Consider the following 20,073-nt stretch of genomic DNA (forward strand, 5'->3'; position numbering starts at 1 on the left):
AAAATGAGCCAGGTCACGCTATTTTCCAACCACAACAGAAGCCGTGTCGCTGGATTGACTGCAGATCCTTCCTGCAAACCCGGCACTCAACTATTTCATTTTTAACAGAACGAAAAAAAAAAAAAAAAAAAAAATCAGCTTGTTTGTTTTAAATCACTGGAGCTCGTCCAGTTTGGAACGACTCTGAGAAAAGGGGATGAAACTTCCTCAACTTTGACCCGCGCCGTGTGCTAAAACGCAGGCGCCCGTGTGCATTGGGCCGGTCTGGAGGCGGCTCCACGTTACTCAATCTGGCAACGACACCCTAAAAAAAAAAAAAACCTCACCCGCAAGCCTTTGGGTCCTCTGGTGCCGGCCGGCCCGGCCGCTCCGGCGGGGCCCTGACGAACACGGGAGGAAGCAGGATAAAGTGGCGGGGGGGGGAGGAAAAAGGAAAGAGTAGATAAAACAAAGGTTTACACTGACAGACTAAAGAGCGCCCCCCCCCTCTCCTACTCCCCGGCCACCCCTAGCTGTTGACCCCGGGGGGGCAGTCTGACCTCAGGAACACACTATAGGGTTTGTTGTTAGATCTGTCACTCACGCCAATTAAAGGGTCTGCTCTGGACTCCCGTCCCGCTGCACACCAGAGCCCCCCGTATTTATGTTTGTTTTGGTGGCTCGGCAGGCCCCCACCTTCAACTCGTACTCAGTCCCATCTCTGTCAAACCCTTGGGCCACTGCGAAGGGTGGTGGTGGTGGTGCAGGGGCAGCTTCTAATTGGTTCTAGGTGTTGGGGTTTTGACTGACGGGAGGGTAACGCGGGTTCAGCGGGAGGCTGCCAGGTCTTATAATGCTCAGAGGAGCCACGGCCGCAGACTGTGGGGGCATTAACACGACGCGTTCCCATCTTATACCACAAAGCAACAGTCTTTCAAAACGTCGTTTGTCCTCTTACAGCTTTTAAGGAAATAACCCCCCCCCCCCCACACACACACACACACACTCATTGGAAAAGAGGAGTCCGGGGTTCATTCGTCGACTAAAATCATAAAACATCAAGTGCAACAATCATTGAGGAGAAGAATGTGGGAAGTGTGCAAAAGCATAATAACTTACTGTTCTTCCTGGTGGTCCTGGGAGTCCGGTCTCGCCCGGTGTTCCCGGATGACCCTGTTACATGTGAGCAAAACAACAACGGAAGGGTTAAAACTGACAACACACGTATTGTGCGTCGGTTGGAAACATGAGATTATTTTATGTCGGAGAGGAAAAAAAAGATTGATTTTAAATATAAAAAGAGGTATTTGAGGTATCTTTCAAGTACTTGTAGTTGTAGCCAATAGTTGTACTTTGTACTTGATTGAAACTCGCCACTGAGGTGGAAACTTTAAAATTTTTTTATGTTAAAGCATCATTTAAACATGTTGGTCAAGGAATAAAGTAATTTACTCAAAACTACTGAAATATCAGTTACTTTTTAATGGCATTCATGTAATGTAGATATAGAATAGAATAGAATAGAATAGAATGTCTTTATTGTCATTGAAACACCGTACAATGAAATTGTAAGGCGCATTCCTCTTTAAAGTGCCGTTTTATAAAAAAAATATCAAATATAAAAGAATGTGCTGATAAAAACAAAACAACAATATAAATAAATAAATAAATAGATTTAAAAAAACGGGACAAACAACACCAGTCAGACATTGTTGAGTGCAGTAATGGCTCTTTGCATAGATAATGTTTCTTAGTCTGTTTGGTTTTTTTTTACTTTTAATGTCCTGCAGCGTCTGCCAGACGGTGACTGTGTAAAAAGTCCACATCCGGGATGTAGTTATAGTAGAACTATTCCCTGTTGGCCAGAAAAAGCTAAAACAATGCAAATGGTTGACACACTCAGCGGGAAACGATCATTTTTAAAAAAAGTCGATAACGCGGCCCGAGTATATCTGAAAAGCTGCGGTTGCTCCAAAACGGGAACCCAATCAAAGTAACGCGCGTATTTTTTGTGATTCGTACTCCTGCTTAACATTCACCTGAATTAGATGATTATGTGTTTCTCTACACGCACAGCCACAGAAATCATCCCTTCACAATAAAAGCACACGGACAAAAGACTTTGAGCCGCTTAATGAGGAGACGATCTTACGCCCGAAAAACACGCCGACTCTTTGGCTCTTTTCTTTTTACTGCGCCTCGTTTGAAGGCCAAAGGTATTTGTCGAACTATATAATGGGGGGAGTATTTTGGTCACTGGAGTCTGAACAGCTGAGCGCAGTAAATATTCAACCCTGTGGCACCAGCTCTGATGGCAAACATCCACGGGAATTAAAAAAAAAAGAAGGTGGATTTCTACAGTATGAGCTCTGTGTTAGCACGCCGCATGAAGCAGTCTTTTCCAGAGGGTCTGTTTCTGTTTTGCAGCCGAGGGAGAAGGGCCAATAGAGAACTTCCTCGCGAGTGTGTGTGTGTGTGTGTGTGGTGGAGAAGTCCTGAGAGGAGTCCAACTGGCCGCCGGCCAGCAGGAAACCTCTCTCCGCTTCAGCCAGAATGACGAGGAGATTCCTGCCCACTCCAGCTGCTTCTATACGTTCAACAGGTCGGCGTGAAAGAAAAGCCGGCGACGCGACGAAGAAGAGCGCCGGCTTTGTTTTCAAAGAGCAGGTAGAGTGACTTATGACAAAGGACGTCTAAAACATCATGTTCTTTTCATTATATTGAGTCAATTCTTGCAGGATTGCGTTAATTCTAACCAGGGAAGTCAATTTTCTTTTGTTGCAAGGATTTACTGGATTTATTTATTTATTTTTTGTTGAACTCTTTGCAGCAGGAAGTCTCCAGCCAAACCGCTGCTTAGAAACCCCCCCCCCCCCTCCCCCCCCACCATGTTGTCGGCGGCGTGATGCGCCCCCCCCCGGCTCGCCACTGAGCACGTGCAATATTCCCATGGGAATAACAGACGCAGTTTAAGTGTTATGTTGACCATTTCTTCGGTTTCGCTCCAAGGCGAACCGACTCCTCTAAAATCTAAGAGATTTCAATAGAAATCATTATGCATCAGAACCCCCCCCCCTCACACACACACACACACACACACATGCACACACACACACACACCCGCCTTACCGTTGATCCCTTTTCTCCAGGTGGTCCAGGAACACCCATCTCCCCCCGATCCCCCTTAAAAAGAAATATAAAACATTCAGTCTTCAAAGTCACCTTGCTGAGACGTCCTCGGACAGACATGGGAAAGTTATTTCTTTTTGTTTTGTTTCCCCAACCTTCTCTCCTGCAAGTCCAGCCTCTCCCACAGGTCCGATGAAACCCACCAAGCCCTGAAAACAATACGCACTCAGTGTTGGAAGCATGAATGAATGGATAAATAAGAGGGGAAACTTCAGTTGCTCAACAGTGGAAGGAGCCAAAAAAAGGCTTTATTTCTTACTCTTTCTCCCATGGAGCCAACTTTTGCCGCAATACCAGTTTCACCCTGAGGAGGCAGAGTCACTGTTACTGTGTTTTTAAGTCCAGAAGATTATATCAGACCAGACTGTTTCTTCAAATTCACCTTAACGCCTTCGGGTCCAACCTTGCCAGGAAATCCTTTTCTACCCATTCTGCCCTGCAATAAAAAAAAAAAAAACCAAAATATGTTGCACGAGATGATGAATTGTGAATAACGAACACTCGCTTGCCAGGTGATGCCTCATTAACACTCAGCACAAATACTAAAAAAATAAAGGACCTGTTTCCTACGAGATGACATTTTGAGGAGCGGTTTGGGAAGCAGCTGGCAGACGGCCCAGCGTGCTCGCTGGAATAAGCAGAGCGCAGGTAATGCTGACGGGACGTCTTTTTTATTTTGGCGGGGGGGGCTGTGAAAGCGGTCAGTGGCTGTAATGTTCCTCTGTGCACAGACCGTCGCTTAGACAGTTGAGAAGGGAGGGGGGGCTTCATGCTTTCAAACCAGCAATACCTCAAGGTCAGAACTGTACAACGTTTCATTGTACTCACACACACACACACACACACACACACACACACACACACACACACACACACACACACACACACACACACACACACACACACACACACACACACACACACACACACACACACACACACACACACACACACAGTAAAAGCTGAATCTCCTAGCAATTTTTTCCCGGGGGACTACGACGTCTCATCTTCGGATTTAGATTCCTGTTTTGTTTTAACGAGCTGAATAAAGACTAAAGAATACACTGCGTGCCCGAGGATGAGCAGTAAACGGCGCTGGAGACGGTGAAACCCAAACGTACGGAGAAAAAGGGCCCCATTATGTTTTAGAGCCGCGGGGATAAGAGCCGGCGGGCCGACGAGGCGGAGGGACGGTTGGCGCCGAGCCAGAGATCAAACCACGACGCCCGGAGGAAGACGTGCACCTCTTCGGATGGAGGGTTTAAAGTGGGTCGGGCGACGAGAGAGGAGAGCGGGTGGAAGACGGGTAAACAGGCAACATCTGGGATAATAATCTTGTCTTCAACCCCCCCCCCCCGAAAACTCTTTTGCAGGAGATTCCCTGATTCAACCGAAGACGTTTTTTTTTCTTTATCTTTGTGATAAAGTGTTTAAAAATACAAACGAATCCCCGGGTTGCTGCAGAGGTCCATTACCACGCTCTCGCTCTTTATTGCAGCGATAAATCCCGGTGCCTATAAAACACGCGGGGGGGTGGCGGTTATCACCCCCTGGTGGCCAGGACCAGGGACTGCATGCGATCCTTCCTCGAGACGAGAAGTTCACAAATCAAGCCGCGACGACGTCTATACAAGACCGTGAGCGTGTGTTTGTAACTCCTCTCACATAAAAGCGTTAAAAAAATGCAGGAGGGGCACATTTTGAGACGAATTCATACGGTGGTCCCATAAAATCTGGGCTGCACAGTGAAATGTAGGCGATTAAATTACACTGCAAAGCAGGAAAACGGTGCAGTGGAGGTTGAGAGCAAGCGTTGATCTGATGTCGATCCATAACTTCACTTAAAAAAAAAAGTTTAAAAAGTCACATAACATGCAAATCGGCTGTAAAATACAGATCCTCAGTCACAAACGGTGTAAATCGAAACCATTGAGGCACCTGAACGTCGGCAAATTCCCACGTTATTCGCTTTCTGAATAACGAAACGTCAGGCGCCAAAGTTAAACTTGAACTACGATGATTTAAATGGACCGAGTTAAGAAGTCTCATGGTCTTGAAATGAGCCAAATCAAACCTGGTGCCGATATTTGAACTCACCTCCAGTCCTGTGGGGCCCGGTGGTCCTAATGGGCCTTCGTCTCCCTGAAGAGGAAGCATATTGATCTTAGTGTGACTTTTTTGTCCGGGGACATAAAGCATCCTTCGCCGACACGAAAGCTCTTGCGCAGTTAAAAAAAAAAAAAGGTTTTAAAGCCCGTCTGGCACTTCGGGGTTGTTATGATGTGGGCGGCATCTGATACTCTTACCTCCAAGCCAGGGACCCCTCGTGGCCCCGGTAAACCTCTGACCCCTGGTTTTCCCTGGATGGATTAAAGGAAGTAAAGTAATCATGTCGAGGTAAATACACAACATACACGTTTAGTTTTTTTATGATTATTTTTATGAAGCACATTGGTCAAACTGCCATTAAATGTTAATTAAATCATTAGAATCCACAAATCCTTATGGCAAATGCGTATTGAAATAGTAGTTAAGATCTCGATTTGAGGTGCTGTGCGTTATAGAAAAAACACGTATTATTAGACGACACGGCCACGGTGATGGTTTTACCTTCGGTCCCTCAAGGCCGTTTTCTCCTGGTGGTCCCATGTCACCAGGAAAACCCTGTTTTGGGCAAAAGAAAACTCTGTATTTGTTTCTGTAAAGGGTAGAATAAGCATATTTCATGTGTCAATCGGGACAAAAAAATAATGCAAACCTCGGGGCCTGGAGGTCCGGGCGCACCGTCAGGGCCTCTCTCTCCTAATTTGCCCTGAAAAATCACAAATAAAACCATGAGAAAATTGCTGGATAATCTATTGAATGACTGGATGTGATCTGCTTGGGAGGGATGGGGGCAACAGTGGTTCAAACTAGTCCCCCCCCCTTTAGTTCTTAATGTCTTATGGAGAGTTAGTTATATAACTTACAATGCCAGCACGCTAGTCCAAAAGCATCGTCAAATAAACGTCTGCTAAAGTATAAATAAGGCAAAACTCTCACACTTAGGAAGTGAAACATACAGTTAACAAGTTGAATAGAAGGGAATTCTGGTTTAATTTCAAGTGATTCATAGGTGCTTTTAGTCTGACAGCTATAGAAAGAGCATGAAGCATTTAATATGTTGTTGTATTATTGTTGTTTGTCTGCATTACATCATGAAATGATGTAAAGAAAAAAAAAGGTGAAAAGCATAAGTTATGCCAAAGCTGTAAAGATCTGTATGATTTTCCCTTGAAAAGAAGCTTTTTATTTTTAAATTTGCACTTTTTTTTAAGTGTTTTTAAGCAATTTTAAGTGTTTTTCTTGTTTCTTTGGCACTGTATTATTATTATTATTGTTATTATTATTACAATTATTAATGATAATAATAAAAAAAATAATAAAGAACAATCAAAAGTGGGTAACAATAAAGAAAACAAAGCATAATATTGCATAAGGTTTCTAATTGATTCTAACAACTGAGTCACAATCAGTGATAAAAAAAAAAAGTAAAAGAAATGAGGTAAACACACATAACCTTCAGTAAACACTACCAGTGATTAAATCCAGAGTTTAAAATGTTTGAAATAAATAAGAAAAGAGGAAATCCAATATAATGAGATGGAGGGAGCCGTTTCCCTTCGCCACCTGTAGCCATCCATTAAAAGACGTATTCTTAATCTGATCCTATCTTTGGCAGCGTAACCCCCCCCCCCCCCCCCCCGATCTTTACGACAAGAAGCTTTATGTCTTGTTTCATCATTTTTTTGGAGCATTTCTGGTTATTAAAGCCAGACCAGAACTAACCTGTGGTCCGGGTTTCCCACGGACGCCTGGTAATCCTGGAGCCCCCTGGATGCCCTGTCCAATGCAAACAAAACATATTAAAAAAAAAAGAAAAAAAAAAAGACAGACAGACAGACGGGATTCAGACGCAAAAAAAAAAAGCCAGAATCTCGATTTCTTTTCTGGGGAAACAGACATTAGGCGTGCATGACTCAGACAATCGTAAGACTTGTCCATCAGCGGGACAGGAGACATCTGGTTAAGTCGTTCTTTTGTTGTTTTTTTTTTGTTGTTTTTTTTTGCAAAGACTAGTAGCACTAGTTGTGCTACAAAGGCCGTGTAACTCGGACGGGTGACGTGTGCGGCGGAGGCAGGACACGGTTTTGTATCGAGAATTGAGAAGCAGAAGACGCGTGTAAAAAAAACCCCCAAAAAACAACCAACCTTGTCTCCTTTGAACCCGATCTCCCCTTGTTCTCCAGGAATCCCGATGTCGCCCTGACGGATGCAGAGAAAAAGAAACAAAAAAAGAATTGTGACATTTCAACGAATTTCGCAGTTCTGCACAATCTAAAACATTTCAGCTCTACGACGAGGTGGGCGAGACGCTTCCGATCGTATTTGACAACCGGTCAATTTGGACGAGCTGGGAAATATGGTTTTTTTTAAGTTGATCTCATCTGGACCCCGGGCGTTGTTTCCAGGTGGGGTTTTTTTTTGGCAGGAGAAAAAAAACGCACACAAAGAGTTCAAGATTTTTTTTTTTTTTTTTTACAGCGTGCCTTAAAAAAGCTCAAGCGTGTTATGGCTTCCGCTTAAATCTGTGGGATTGGAAGTGTCCGTCCGTGTCTGGAGATGCGGTTTGAACCCGATCCCCAACGCCGACTGAACCGAACGGAGCGACACGGTTCACGAGCCGCGGGTCTTTTCACACACTAAATCTCGGTCGATCTACTTTTCTAAAAAAAAAAGACACGAAACAACAAATATGTTTCTTTCATTTTGGATTCACGTGACGCCAGGAAGTGTGGAAAAATTCTCAACAATCGTAACGTGAAGCGCGACGGAACAAAAGCATGCTCTACGGTTCAGGGTTGTACGATGCAAAAAAAAAAAAAAGGTGCACAAATCCATCACATGCTGCTCAAACATGGGCCAATAACAGGAATATTCAGATCACCTTATCACCTTTCAGTCCTGCTTCTCCTGGATTTCCGGGCACCCCCTGCAACAGGCGACAACAAAGCGGTTAGGAACCATCAGCTAAAAAGCCTCGCCGGTAAAAAAACAACAACAAAAAAAAACCTCCCTTTAAATGTTATAAATCTTGATCCGAAGTCCAAACAGAGCGACAGAAAGCCTCAATTCTAAAAAGATAGAAGTAGAAGGATGTGGCGATTTACGTGTTCGAGGGACCGATTACCTTGAGTCCATTTAGTCCTGGAGGGCCCATCTCTCCGACTGGTCCCATGTCACCCTGAAGCCAGAAAGAAGAGAGAAACAAGAAACGCACCGTTTTCACCCACGTCAAGTCGACGTTGACGGTTCACGTCAACAAGACACGTCCTGGTCACAAATTGCAAGAAAAAAACCCAGAAGAAGCCTGATATTTCGTGTGTCTAAATGGGAGATTATGTGGATGTGTTACCGCTTCCTGCCACAAGGGGCAGAGAATTCCTGCTCCTGGGCCCGTGCAACAACAACCTTATGTAGATCAGTGTTTTTCAACCTTTTTTGAGCCAAGGCACACTTTTTTGTTTGGAAAAATCTGGAGGCACTCCACCACCACCCGAAAATGTTAAAATGTGAAACTCTGTAGCCGATATTAACAATATAAAGTCATTCTCATCAAAGTTTTATCAACAGGAATCAAATAAATACAGAAAAAAAGTATTTCTCAATTTCTTTTTTTTTTATAGTGCCTCCCTCAGTGTGAAACCTGGACCTGATGGATGAAGAGCTGAGATCCTGGTTCACATTCTTCCTTTTCAAAAACTTCTCCATCACTGTCACTGACACAGTACTTTGATACAAGATGGTAGCAGGAGGTGGAGATTAACCACACTGACGTCTGTCAGTTTCGATTTCACCGGCAAAGTTCTGTGCTGCCCTCTAGTGGTGAAGAGTATTTATACATGATTACTCTGCAACACACTGTCGGCTGTGAGAGCAAATGTTTTTTAGAAAAAAATGTGAAATTGGATAATTTTCCACGGCACACCTGACTAGATCTTGCGGAAACATAGTGGTTGAAAAACACTGATGTAGAGGATAAAGAGGAAATCAATTCTTTTTTAATGAATTGATATTTTGTTCACTTAAAATACAACAAATGGAGACATAACTTTCCCTTTCTTTTCTTTTCTTTTTTCTTTTTCTTCCAAGTGAAAGTCTCCATCCAGACACTTTGCCTCCTCATGCAAAGCCGAGTCGCCCTCGAGAGAAGGATGTTTGTGTATTTATATCTTTGAAGCTGCTCCCGTCTGTACATTATTGCGCTGGAGGAAACGCACGCGGACGACACCCGGGGCTCGGTAGCAGAGCTGTAATCAGCTCGTCCCTCCAATTACAGGGCTGCCGCCACCGACCGGGAATAGACCGGGAGGAGCGGCAGTGGAGACGGGACGGGGAAGCAGGGATGGAGGGTAATGGTGGTGGTGGTGGTGGGGGGGGGGGGGGCGTTTCCCCTCCGTCACAGTTCATGTGCCGGAGGAGAAAAAACAACAAGAGGGATGGAGTGATGAAAGCGTGGATGAACATCGAGACAGATTTGTCTTCCGTCTTGCAAAAACACGTTTTTTTGTTGTGCTTTTTTTGCAATTAAGCTGTTTTTTTTTTTTTTTTTTTTTTTTAAACATACTCATTAGCACTGCTGTGTATTTATGGAACGGGCGCCTGCAAAGTGACGTGACGATCGACAGGGCAAGAAAACACACACACACACACACACACACACACACACACACACACACACACACACGCACACACGCACGCATGCACGCACGCACGCATACACACACACACGCACACACACACGCACACACACACACACGCACGCACGCACGCACGCACGCATACACACACGCACACACACACGCACGCACGCACACACGCACGCACACACACACACACAACGCAGAGAAAGGAACAAGCTGCTACTCACGATGAGGCCAAGAACTCCGCTTGGACCCGGGGCTCCCATGTCACCCTAGTCGGAGAGAGAGAGAGAGAGAGAGAGAGAGAGAGAGAGAGAGAGAGAGAGAGAGAGAGAGAGAGAGAGAGAGAGAGAGAGAGAGAGAGAGAGAGAGAGAGATGAAGGCAACGGGAGAAGCTGCAAGTTTCATGGAGTTATTGGCTCTTTTTTCTTTTTTTTTTTAAACAAACATGCACAGAAGAGTGGCTCAGTTGTTCATTGCAGGTTATGAGAGGGGGGCTGTGTGTGTGTGTGTGTGAGTGTGTGTGTGTGTGTTTCTGAGGTAAAGGTGGAGGGGGATGTGTGTGTGAGCCCATCGTCCCACCGTGGCTTTTTCAAATATGCAAAAATTTCGACCTCAAAAAGTTGAGAGAAGGTTTTGCGAACTCCTGATTTGTGGCACCGCGAGAAAAAAACCTCCCGAGCTTTTAAAGGTTAAACTCTTTGATAAAGTGTCTCCAAAGAGGTTTTGGTACATGCTTCTTCTTTGAAGTTTTAGACGTTGCCACTGTTTTTTTGTTGTTGTCCCCCCCCCACCACACAGAAATCTCCAAATGTTAGAATGCTGACTTGCACATTTTGCGAGGGTAAACAACGGTGTTCACCGTATCTAAATGGATTGCCCCCGATGGTTAAGTGGTCAGGGCCATGTAGCACAGCATAGCATGGAACGCCCCTGTTTATTATTATCATTACCCCCCCCACCCCCACCCCCCACCCCCATTCCAGTTCCTCACAAGAAACAAGAGAATAACCTCCTTCTTTTTCCCTTTTGTGCTTCACGTTGCATAATCCTCCAGATTGTAAATGTAGAATCTCTCAGTAAGATGTCACGTTTTATAGCCTTCATTTCATATGAATATCTCAATTCCGTGCACGAGAGTTCAAAGTTACACATTTAATCGTGACTCGGAGAAACTTTACAGCCCAAAAATGAAATTGAGACTTAGAGTGTGTTGAATTTAGTGACTTTTAGTGGCGATTCTGCAGATCACAACCAAATGAACAGCTTTGCAAACATACAAGAGAACTAATGGTCACAAAACTTTAAATAAGGAAAAGAATTCAGATACAGCTTTGTCATTCTGTATTTGCACTTGATTTTCTTCAACGGGCGCATGATAACACCCCGAGGTTTCCTTTTGTTTCCACGTGCGCAGAAAAAGTGCTAAATACACAAATATTTGTATTTTTACGCTATTAGCTTAGCACCTGACAGGTTTGCATGTTCTACTTTGGAATATAGGCGTAGAAGAAAGGTTAATTATCAGTTAAATTGCCTGATGCGCAAGACAGCCATGTGAATGAAGTGCTTTTCAAAACACAAATGTGTTTCATAGCTTTAGTTTTTTGTGGGGGTTTTTTCTCTCCAGAGTTCTTGAAAGGAGCTGTTGGGGAAGTAATTATGTTTAAGAGCTTTTTTCTTTCTGACGGATGTGATGATGGTTAGAAAAAAAAAAAAACAACAACAAAAAAACCCCCATCACTAATCAAAAACATTTGAAAGGCGTCTATATAAACCAAATCGTGTTGGGAAGTGTTTGCTGAGCCAGCGTTTGTGAACCTGGTACAATTACTCAAAATGACATTCCGTTACGTCATTTACTATTCTTGGATATCGCCTCCTATTAATACCCAGAGTGTGTCTCAGCAGTCGGTTCACGGCGGAGGATGAAAAATGATGCATTGGAAATGGATTCCTCGCCTCTTAAGACTGCAGGATTTTCTTCTTTTTTTTTGTGGGGGGGGGGGTGGGGGGGGGGGTGGGGGTGGAAAAGTGTAATATAATCTGAACTTCAGGAAGTCCTGGGATGAAATGAAATACAGTAGTAAAGTGGACCCAAATGAAATTCAAACAAAACAGAAAAACAGAGGAGGGCTGCTCTGCTGCCAGATGATTCAACCGGTTGCCCTGCCAAAGAGTCGCAGCACTAAAACACCGGGAGGGTGTGTGAGTGGAGCCACATTGTGTGTGTGTGTGTGTATTTGGTTATGTATCCAGGACTGTGGGCGACCCCAGTGTGCGACATACCGGCTCTCCATCTGGTCCAGGTGGTCCTCTCTCCCCGAAGTCCCCCGGAAACCCCTGAGGAACAAAGAAAAGGAACTTTTATGTTTGTCTGGCACAAAATCAGACGGCCATTAAAGGTATGCCCTGCTGCTTATACTGTCTCCTTTATTAACACAGTTCTGCCTCGGCTTCTGGCCACCTGGTGGAGACAGAAAGCTGGTAAAACTGGCTTATTTATTGTATTTAGCGTTCATAAAAACATTGGGTTGAGGCATTAAAAAGCACAACATAGATGATTATTAGTCTTTATATAGAGTCTGAACATGTCATAACTGTTAAGCAGAACTCAATTTTTGGTCAAATGAGAGATATTTGTACGCTGCTTTTCTTTAAAAGGGGATAAATCATGTAAAGGATTCACTTTTTACACCCTCTATGGAAACTATTATTATTATAATTCACAGAATTAAAACCGTAATCACGATAGCATATTTAATTTGCCAGCAGCTTTCGGGACACCCAAAGTACACAATGCACAGTTAAAACACAGTTGAACAGTAAAAATAAAAACGAAAACTAAACATTAATTAAAAACATTCAAGGATTTGTAGCAAAAATGAAAAATATGAAAAATGTTATATTAACCTTTTACCTTGTCAGTCATTTCTAATGTTGCACTTTTGGTTTTAACACCTAAACTACAACTTTACCCGTTTTGTAGCTGAACAGAAAAAGCGAGAACAAGACAAAATAAATCTAAAGAGCGTATAAAGCGCATTAGAAGTAAATGGATGTAATTGGATTTTTGATTGCTGTTGCAATATTGTGTTTAAATGCAATAAGAACTGGGCAACTATTAAGGATTGAATCACGCATATTTACAATTAAGGAGTGTTTTTTGGAGGTATTTGTGGCCTACTTGTCGTTGTATACCCACAACTTGAATTCCAGAATATTTGACGGAAGTCAAATGAAGACGACGTGTTGCAGCATTGTGCCTTGAAAGTACAGCTACATGGAATCAAATTTACCGTTTACCTTCGGTGCCATGCATAATAACATGTGTGAGGATTTGCATGTCTTTTAATTGCGGAGATAAACTTACAAAGCGGATTTTCACAACTGTTACCAAGCGTGTCCCTGCAGAAAATAACTCCAAGCGATTTCGAAATATGGACCGAATTGGAGCCATAATGACCTCATTAAAAGCATTAAATCTATCTATCGGCTGCAGGGCGTAGCTGCTCCACCTAACTTAAGAGCACACGCAAAAAGTAAAAAGGGAGAGCGATTATTCTGTCCATTTAGCAGCAAACGAGGCGCTAATGTGAGCCCTGCTGAGGGTTTGTGGCGCTGCGAAGAGGGAAAAACCGCATCTGCATAAAGCAGCAGGTTCGACGGCACGTCTCTCAAGAAACGTCGGTAATGGGTAGGTTCTGCCACTGTGCATTGTTCCAAAAATGCTTATTACCGCCGCTACCTCCGCAAAATGTCAGCTATTTCTGTGGAAGCACAGAGGGTTTAGATGCACGGCGTGTATATTTATTTTTAATCTACGGCTCAGCTCAGAAACACAGAGTAAAATGGACTTCTTTGTATTTGAGTTAGTAGTTTGTTTTTTTCAAAAGAAAGAAAAAGAAAATCAAACTTGGGGGAGATTTTTGACTTTAGACTCCAAAACGTGTTCACCGCGTCCTGAACCTGCAGGCCACTGAGGTAAATGCTCTATTTGTACAGATAAAAAGTGGCTTTATGACCCTAATAGGTCTCTGGTGCAGTTCTACACTAACTATCCTTTCTCCCACCCCCTCAAAAAAAGAATAATCTACATTAAAGTCAGGTCAAAGATACGCATGAATTTGCTTTTATGTCTTTAAGAAATTGAGCATACGGGGGAAACCTATGAAGCATGACAGTGACCCTTAAAAAAGCCTGAATCATACATCTGTCACCACAGCCAAACAAACAGGACAAGTGTGGGAATCCAAAGCACTTAAAAAAAAAAAAAAAAAAAGACTCATGGGGTCATGTGAGCATTTAACTGCATCTCTGCATCTGACATGATTTCATACAAGCCTGTTGGTCTGACATCAAACGGACAAAAACTCGACCGATGGATCTGATAAAGACGACCGCAAAAAAAAAAAAAAGCACACAGGAAAATCCAGTTTTATGCAAAAAAAAAAAAAAAGTCAAGGTGAAACTGACAACTATTGGCAGCACGCTTTGGAAACTTTTCACTCTGTGCTCTGTTTTAGATTTATATATTACGCCATCGCTCTTTGGTGAAGGATGGCTTGTGTGTGTGTGTATGTGTGTGTGTGTGTGTGTGTGTGTGTGTGTGTGTGTGTGTGTGTGTTTCCTCGACAGACTACAAGTGCTCTGGTTCTGGCCATTAAATTCGTTTGGCTCGGGTTCATCTGGTTCTTCTTTCTCCTCCATCCGGGAGGAGAGGACCCGTCTCCGAGGGATCGTCTTGTTAAGTGTCCTAGCTTTCCATTTTCCGTATCGGAACGCTGGAAGCAGGAAGACGGAGGGTGTGTGTGTGTGTGTGTGTGTGTGGGGGGGGGGGGGGGGATGCGTTTTCCAGTCGCAGGTTTATCAAGAAAAAACAAAAACCCAAAAACATGTCCACTCCGTCACTCTTTCATCGATTATCTTCTGAAATAGGTGAACTTTTCTTTTCTTAAAAAGATGTTTTTTTTGGCAGAAAGAAGCCAAAGTATGACGACAGAACGTCCTTATGGGTACATTTTAGAATTGTATGCATTTTTATGCAAAGCTTGGGGGACAAGGGTGTATATATAATACATAATAACAAACATATTAGATTAGATTTTAGTTTCAAAATATTAGGCCATGCTTACATTAAGTATGTAATATGCATGTAATAACTATTAGGCAGATTGGGCAGCTCCACCAAATCTTTTTTAACAAACTCCTGAAGAGTGGTGGACAAAACAAAACACTGATGCAAGTTGGGAAAATGGCATTAGTCTCGGCTTGAGTTTGTAAAAACTCGCATAACAGCTATGGGAGAAGTTTTTTTTTGCACGTTTTACTGTATCTTGCATCGTTAAGATTGGCGTCATATTGAGATTGAACAAATTTTCAGCAACAATCGATTGGTTTTGCAAAGATATAGCCACAACAAATACATAACTCTCAAATTAAAAAGTATTTTACTACTGCGGTTGATTCTCGTCCAGACCTACGTACTTCCTGAAAGTTCCCTCAATTACGGAGCGAGTGGACTTGTAAAAGCCTCGGCGGACACCGGCTCGCGTGCGCTCAGACTTTTGGCCTTATTTACCGAAAAGCCAATAAGCAACAGCTGCAGAATGATCTCAGCCTCTCTGCTTTTTTTTTTTTTTTTTTTTTTTTACAAACACTCTGTCAAACTGACTTTGAACACTATCTGACACACACAGCAGAATCTGCCTTCAAATGGCTGGGCTCCATGCTGTGTTAAAAAAAAAAGAAAACTTTTTTGAACTTCAACAAAAGTCTTTTTCTTGCTGCATCCCAAGACCCCGATATGCGGCTGGTGGGGCTGCAGTGACGCCTCCCAGAAGCCGTGGAAATACTGAGCAGCAATGACGTAAACGCAGAGCCTATAAATCTTCGCATGTGTAGGATGTTGGATCCCCCGTTTGGAGAGCGTCAATGCGACGCACGGGGATTCACGAGGAGGGAAAGAGCAAATGAATACTAATGTCTTGCTGGGTGAGGGTTAAGGTTTAGGGTCCCGTTCAATATCTGAATGCCAGTGAGGCTGTTTTCGTTATTTTCACCACAAAAAAAAAGAAAAGAAAATCATCACACTTTAGAAAGATCATCTGTAAAGTATGTTGAGACAAAACTTTACCGGCCTACCCATCTTGCCCCTCTTCCCTGGTTCGCCGGGAATGCCCTAAAAAAAACAAAGAAGAAGAAGAAAAAAAAAATCCAGACAGAGGAGAAGAGGGGAAAAAAACCAAACAAAAACAAGGAAAAACAAGAGAAAGTCAGACACTGTGTAAAAAAAAAAAAAAAAATGTTAAAAGTAAACATAACACAGTTGGCAGTAACTTAAAAAGCCGAAGCCCTCTCATCTCCCGCTCTGACAGACGTGAGGAGCAGCTGACTGCAGCCATCCTCACAGTTTGTTTGTTTTTTTTGTTGTTGTTTTTTTTTTACAGTCCATCGTGTGGGATTTGAGCCTCCGTCTCGTCGAGACGTCTGTCAATCACACACAAGTTCCTCCGAGGACAAAGTCCCGTCGTCGTCGTGGTCCGAGGCCTGACGACCTGGAGCGGTTTTCACGATTGCGACCTCGCCCCGGCGCTGACGCGACCCCCCCGGAGCGGGGCCGTAAGTAAGGCTAGTTGCCCCTGTGTTCTCGACGCCGTACGGCCGGGAGGAGGTCCCGACGAGTTCAGGCGGGTTGAGAGGCTCTCGAGGGCTTTTTTAAACGCGTGAGTCATCGTCGCGCCCACACAACTCTCCGCGGCCAAATCCTTGGACAGCTGGGGACCTCTTTAATCTAGTCCAACAACAACAACAACACGGAGCGGCCAGCTGGACGCACTGGCAGATAGGCCCGTTGGTTAGTTACACTGAGTCACTGCACATTCTTGCAATTCTTCACTTAACAACCAGACTCCCATCATCTGCTGGTCCCAGATTATTAACACGCTGTCAGACGACACTTTGCTTTCAGCGTGTTGCTCATGGGAGGCTGCCGGGGTGAGGGTGAGGGTGAGGCCGGGCTCTGGTCAACATATCCAGTTGCTAATGGTCTATCCTTTTTTTTTTTTAACTGTCACAATTGCATAAAATTGACTTTAACTGTGTTCCTCTGTCGCGTGCGCTCTCTCCTATCTCGCGACGTCTTCCTCTCGCGACCGTCGACTTTGTCGATTCCCCGTCCGTTCCCTTTCGCTCCTTCTCTCGACTAAAGCCTCCACCTCGAAGCCTGGACTCCCTTTTTTTACGAAACAGAGATTTCCCCGTGACCTCGTCGACGCTCGCTCGTGCGACACGACCCCCCCCCCCCCCCCCCCCCTTTCCCTAAATGAAGCTGGACCGAGGTGAACTGAGGCGAATGAACTCACTCTTTCGCCATCAGGCCCGGGCAGGCCAAAAAGGCCGGGGATTCCAATGAAACCCTGCAGGAGAGGAGAGAAGAAAAAGAAGAAGAGAGAAGAGGGAAGAAGGGGAAATGAACGTGAACGGTCGGGCGATCGGAAGAGCCGCGGGGAAGAAGAAGAAGAAGAAGAAGAAGAAGAAAAATAACAGCATCTCCGACTGGCGTTTCAGGAAGGGGCCGACGGGTCCAGCATGGATACGGCGGGCTTCCATGAAGAACCAAGCCATGAGGCAAGTGTATATGCCCATGGACTGCATGGTGCTGGCTTCCACGATGTAGTCCAAGGGCACATACCCTCACGCCAGGGATCTCTGAAGAATGCCAGGACATCACAGTGGGCTGTCAGTGCAGTGGAGACACACACACACACACACACACACACACACATACATACATACATACATACACACAACAGAGGGGAAAAAGAAAAAAAAACAAAACCCCAAAACAAGCACAAACACCACAGTTCAACACCGAAGAGGAACAGTCGAGATGCGAGTGGCGGGCGAGCACGAGGTGAGCGGGTTCACACAGCGTGGACGAGGGTGTGCGCGGGGGGGGGGGGCAGGGTGTGCAGAACGGTGGCTCAGTGAGCGACTCCAATGCCTCCTTAAGACAGCAGGGCCTCATGCGGAGCTTAAACAGGAAATTCCAGCCAGTGGGGGCAGGGGGGGGGGGGGGGGGGAGGCTTTGGAGGCAGCCAAAGGGAGCTGATAAAGAACCTTTATTGGAACGCAACATTAAAAAAAAAAAAAAAGACAAATCAAGTTTGTGCCCCCCCTCCTCCCCTCTCCCCCCCGAGTGTGTGTTTCGTTGTTTGTGTACCTAAGGGGCGTGTTTGTGTGTCGAGGCTTATCAATAAGTGTCTGTGTGCCGTGACACAATGTTTACACTTCAAGTAAAGGCTTCTAAGTTTAGCAAACTATTAATAGAGATGCACACCGGGCCCGGGTGTGTTCGTATCGACGTGTTTATGTGTGGATGCTGGTGCACCTACACACACACTCACACACACACACACTTTCATACATACACTCAGATGGGTGTTGTTGCACTGGCATGCTCTCATGCAGATCAACCATCACACAATAGGAATACTGTGCAGCCTTTAGAGGAGCGGGTTTTATCCGAGATTCACAGGTTTCTATTAATACCGAGAGGCAAAAACGTGCAGGTGAAAAGTCAACCTGACCGCCCTGAATATCATACATCATTGATCCCGTCCAACATTATTCGCTCAAACTTGTGCAGAACATTTGAGAGGGACGAAGCTGATGTGGTTGACTCTCCTTACCCGCACACCTTTAGGCCCCACCGGTCCTATGGGCCCTGGTAAACCCTGAAAAAAAACAAAACAAGAATTCAACTTTATTTTTAAAGTGAAACACCTGACTTGGGAGTAATTTCCCCATGGCAAGCCAAAGTATACAACTCCAATAAAGACACAAGTCTTAAAAGCTCATTTGACTTCAGCCGTTCATGTGACGTACGACCAAATCCCGTTCGGCTTCTACAACATACTATAGATCCGCAATTTTAAAAAAAAGTACAAATTACAAGGAGCGTTATATCCCCGGCCCAAAAGGCATCTGTTCAGTTTAACCTAATTCCACTTGGACTCTGCCTCCTGACTACAACTGTACCAGTCACAGCAGAGGATTTACTGCACCTGCCTGCCAGGATAACCTTTGGCACCTGGGCTTCCGACTGGACCGAGCTCTCCCTGCAGGGAGAGAGAGAGAGAAAAAGAAGAGAGCAAAAGAGGGGGGGGGGGGGGTGATCAGAATTACCGTGATGCAAAAAAACACACACACAGGCTGGTTTCAAAGAGGAAGACGGAGCGGAGGAGATGAAACACGGTGAAATGAGCCAGGTCGGTGCATGTTTAACCCTTCGGCTGCTCAAGGTCCACGAGCGCAGCCCCCTTCTTGTCGTGAGGATCGACATGAATTCAGAAATACGTGCGAAAACAATCCAAAGGAGACGGAATTGTAAAAATCAAATATTCATTTGCAGGATGAGGAAACATTTCAGATTGAACAAGATTGGTTATAAAAACTGCTATTTTTATTATTATCCTGGCATTCACGCCTTTAAATCTTCTTATATATTTAGAATGTGACACATGGTAGAGATTACGCCTACAATTCTATTGTATTTTTTTTTAAAGAATGACAATAAAGACCATTGTATTCCGCTCTGATTCTGATCTAACAGCTTGTCCGATCTCAAGAGGCAATTTCAATCTTGATTACACCAAATCGGCGATGAGAAAAACTCTTGAATGATTCACACTCATCTAAAATATAATGGAGGAATACGATATGATTGTTTACTTTATCAGTTCCCACACTGTTGGCAGAGATAGTATTCACCGATCAAGTATAAACACTTAAAAAGTACTTAAATCTTTACAATATTACATAAAAATGTAGTGACGATATTAGAAGTAAAGTTCGTGTGTCTTATTTGACGGTGCTGCAATATATACATTATTCAATGGCTTTTATTGTTCATTTGAAGCAAGTTGTGTTACTTTGAAGGGTCAAATGAATCTATTTTGGGATAATTAAATCATAGAAACGCCCCACATTTCAAAATATGATAAATACAATTGCAATTAATAGGAATACAAGTAGAAAACACACATATCCTAGTCTGATGCACCTCGAATATATTTATGCTGGATACCGCGACTGCTGAAGGACTTTTATGTTTTTTGGGGTTGTTTTTTTCCTCCACACATTTCAGATGTGGTCTGTG

The 20,073-nt window shown here is 44.1% G+C and overlaps 1 protein-coding gene across 1 annotated transcript in view; it reads right to left on the reverse strand.

Moving 5' to 3' along the window:
* The window catches only part of col27a1a (collagen, type XXVII, alpha 1a), a 61,053-nt gene that overhangs the window by 17,367 nt on the left and 23,613 nt on the right, over positions 1–20,073 (reverse strand). The window contains exons 6-25 of the mRNA XM_080509871.1: positions 18,980–19,033; positions 18,605–18,649; positions 17,276–17,329; positions 16,048–16,092; positions 12,201–12,254; positions 10,139–10,183; positions 8,399–8,452; positions 8,156–8,200; positions 7,420–7,473; positions 6,997–7,050; positions 5,927–5,980; positions 5,779–5,832; positions 5,475–5,528; positions 5,266–5,310; positions 3,551–3,604; positions 3,428–3,472; positions 3,264–3,317; positions 3,109–3,162; positions 1,099–1,152; positions 327–380 (exon numbers count right to left, since the gene is read on the reverse strand). Coding sequence (XP_080365997.1) covers positions 327–380; positions 1,099–1,152; positions 3,109–3,162; positions 3,264–3,317; positions 3,428–3,472; positions 3,551–3,604; positions 5,266–5,310; positions 5,475–5,528; positions 5,779–5,832; positions 5,927–5,980; positions 6,997–7,050; positions 7,420–7,473; positions 8,156–8,200; positions 8,399–8,452; positions 10,139–10,183; positions 12,201–12,254; positions 16,048–16,092; positions 17,276–17,329; positions 18,605–18,649; positions 18,980–19,033 — 1,026 coding nt within the window. The remainder of the gene's footprint in view (positions 1–326; positions 381–1,098; positions 1,153–3,108; positions 3,163–3,263; positions 3,318–3,427; positions 3,473–3,550; positions 3,605–5,265; positions 5,311–5,474; positions 5,529–5,778; positions 5,833–5,926; positions 5,981–6,996; positions 7,051–7,419; positions 7,474–8,155; positions 8,201–8,398; positions 8,453–10,138; positions 10,184–12,200; positions 12,255–16,047; positions 16,093–17,275; positions 17,330–18,604; positions 18,650–18,979; positions 19,034–20,073) is intronic.

Source organism: Blennius ocellaris (genome assembly GCF_963422515.1).
Source record: "Blennius ocellaris genome assembly, chromosome: 15".
Taxonomy (NCBI): Eukaryota; Metazoa; Chordata; class Actinopteri; order Blenniiformes; family Blenniidae; genus Blennius; species Blennius ocellaris.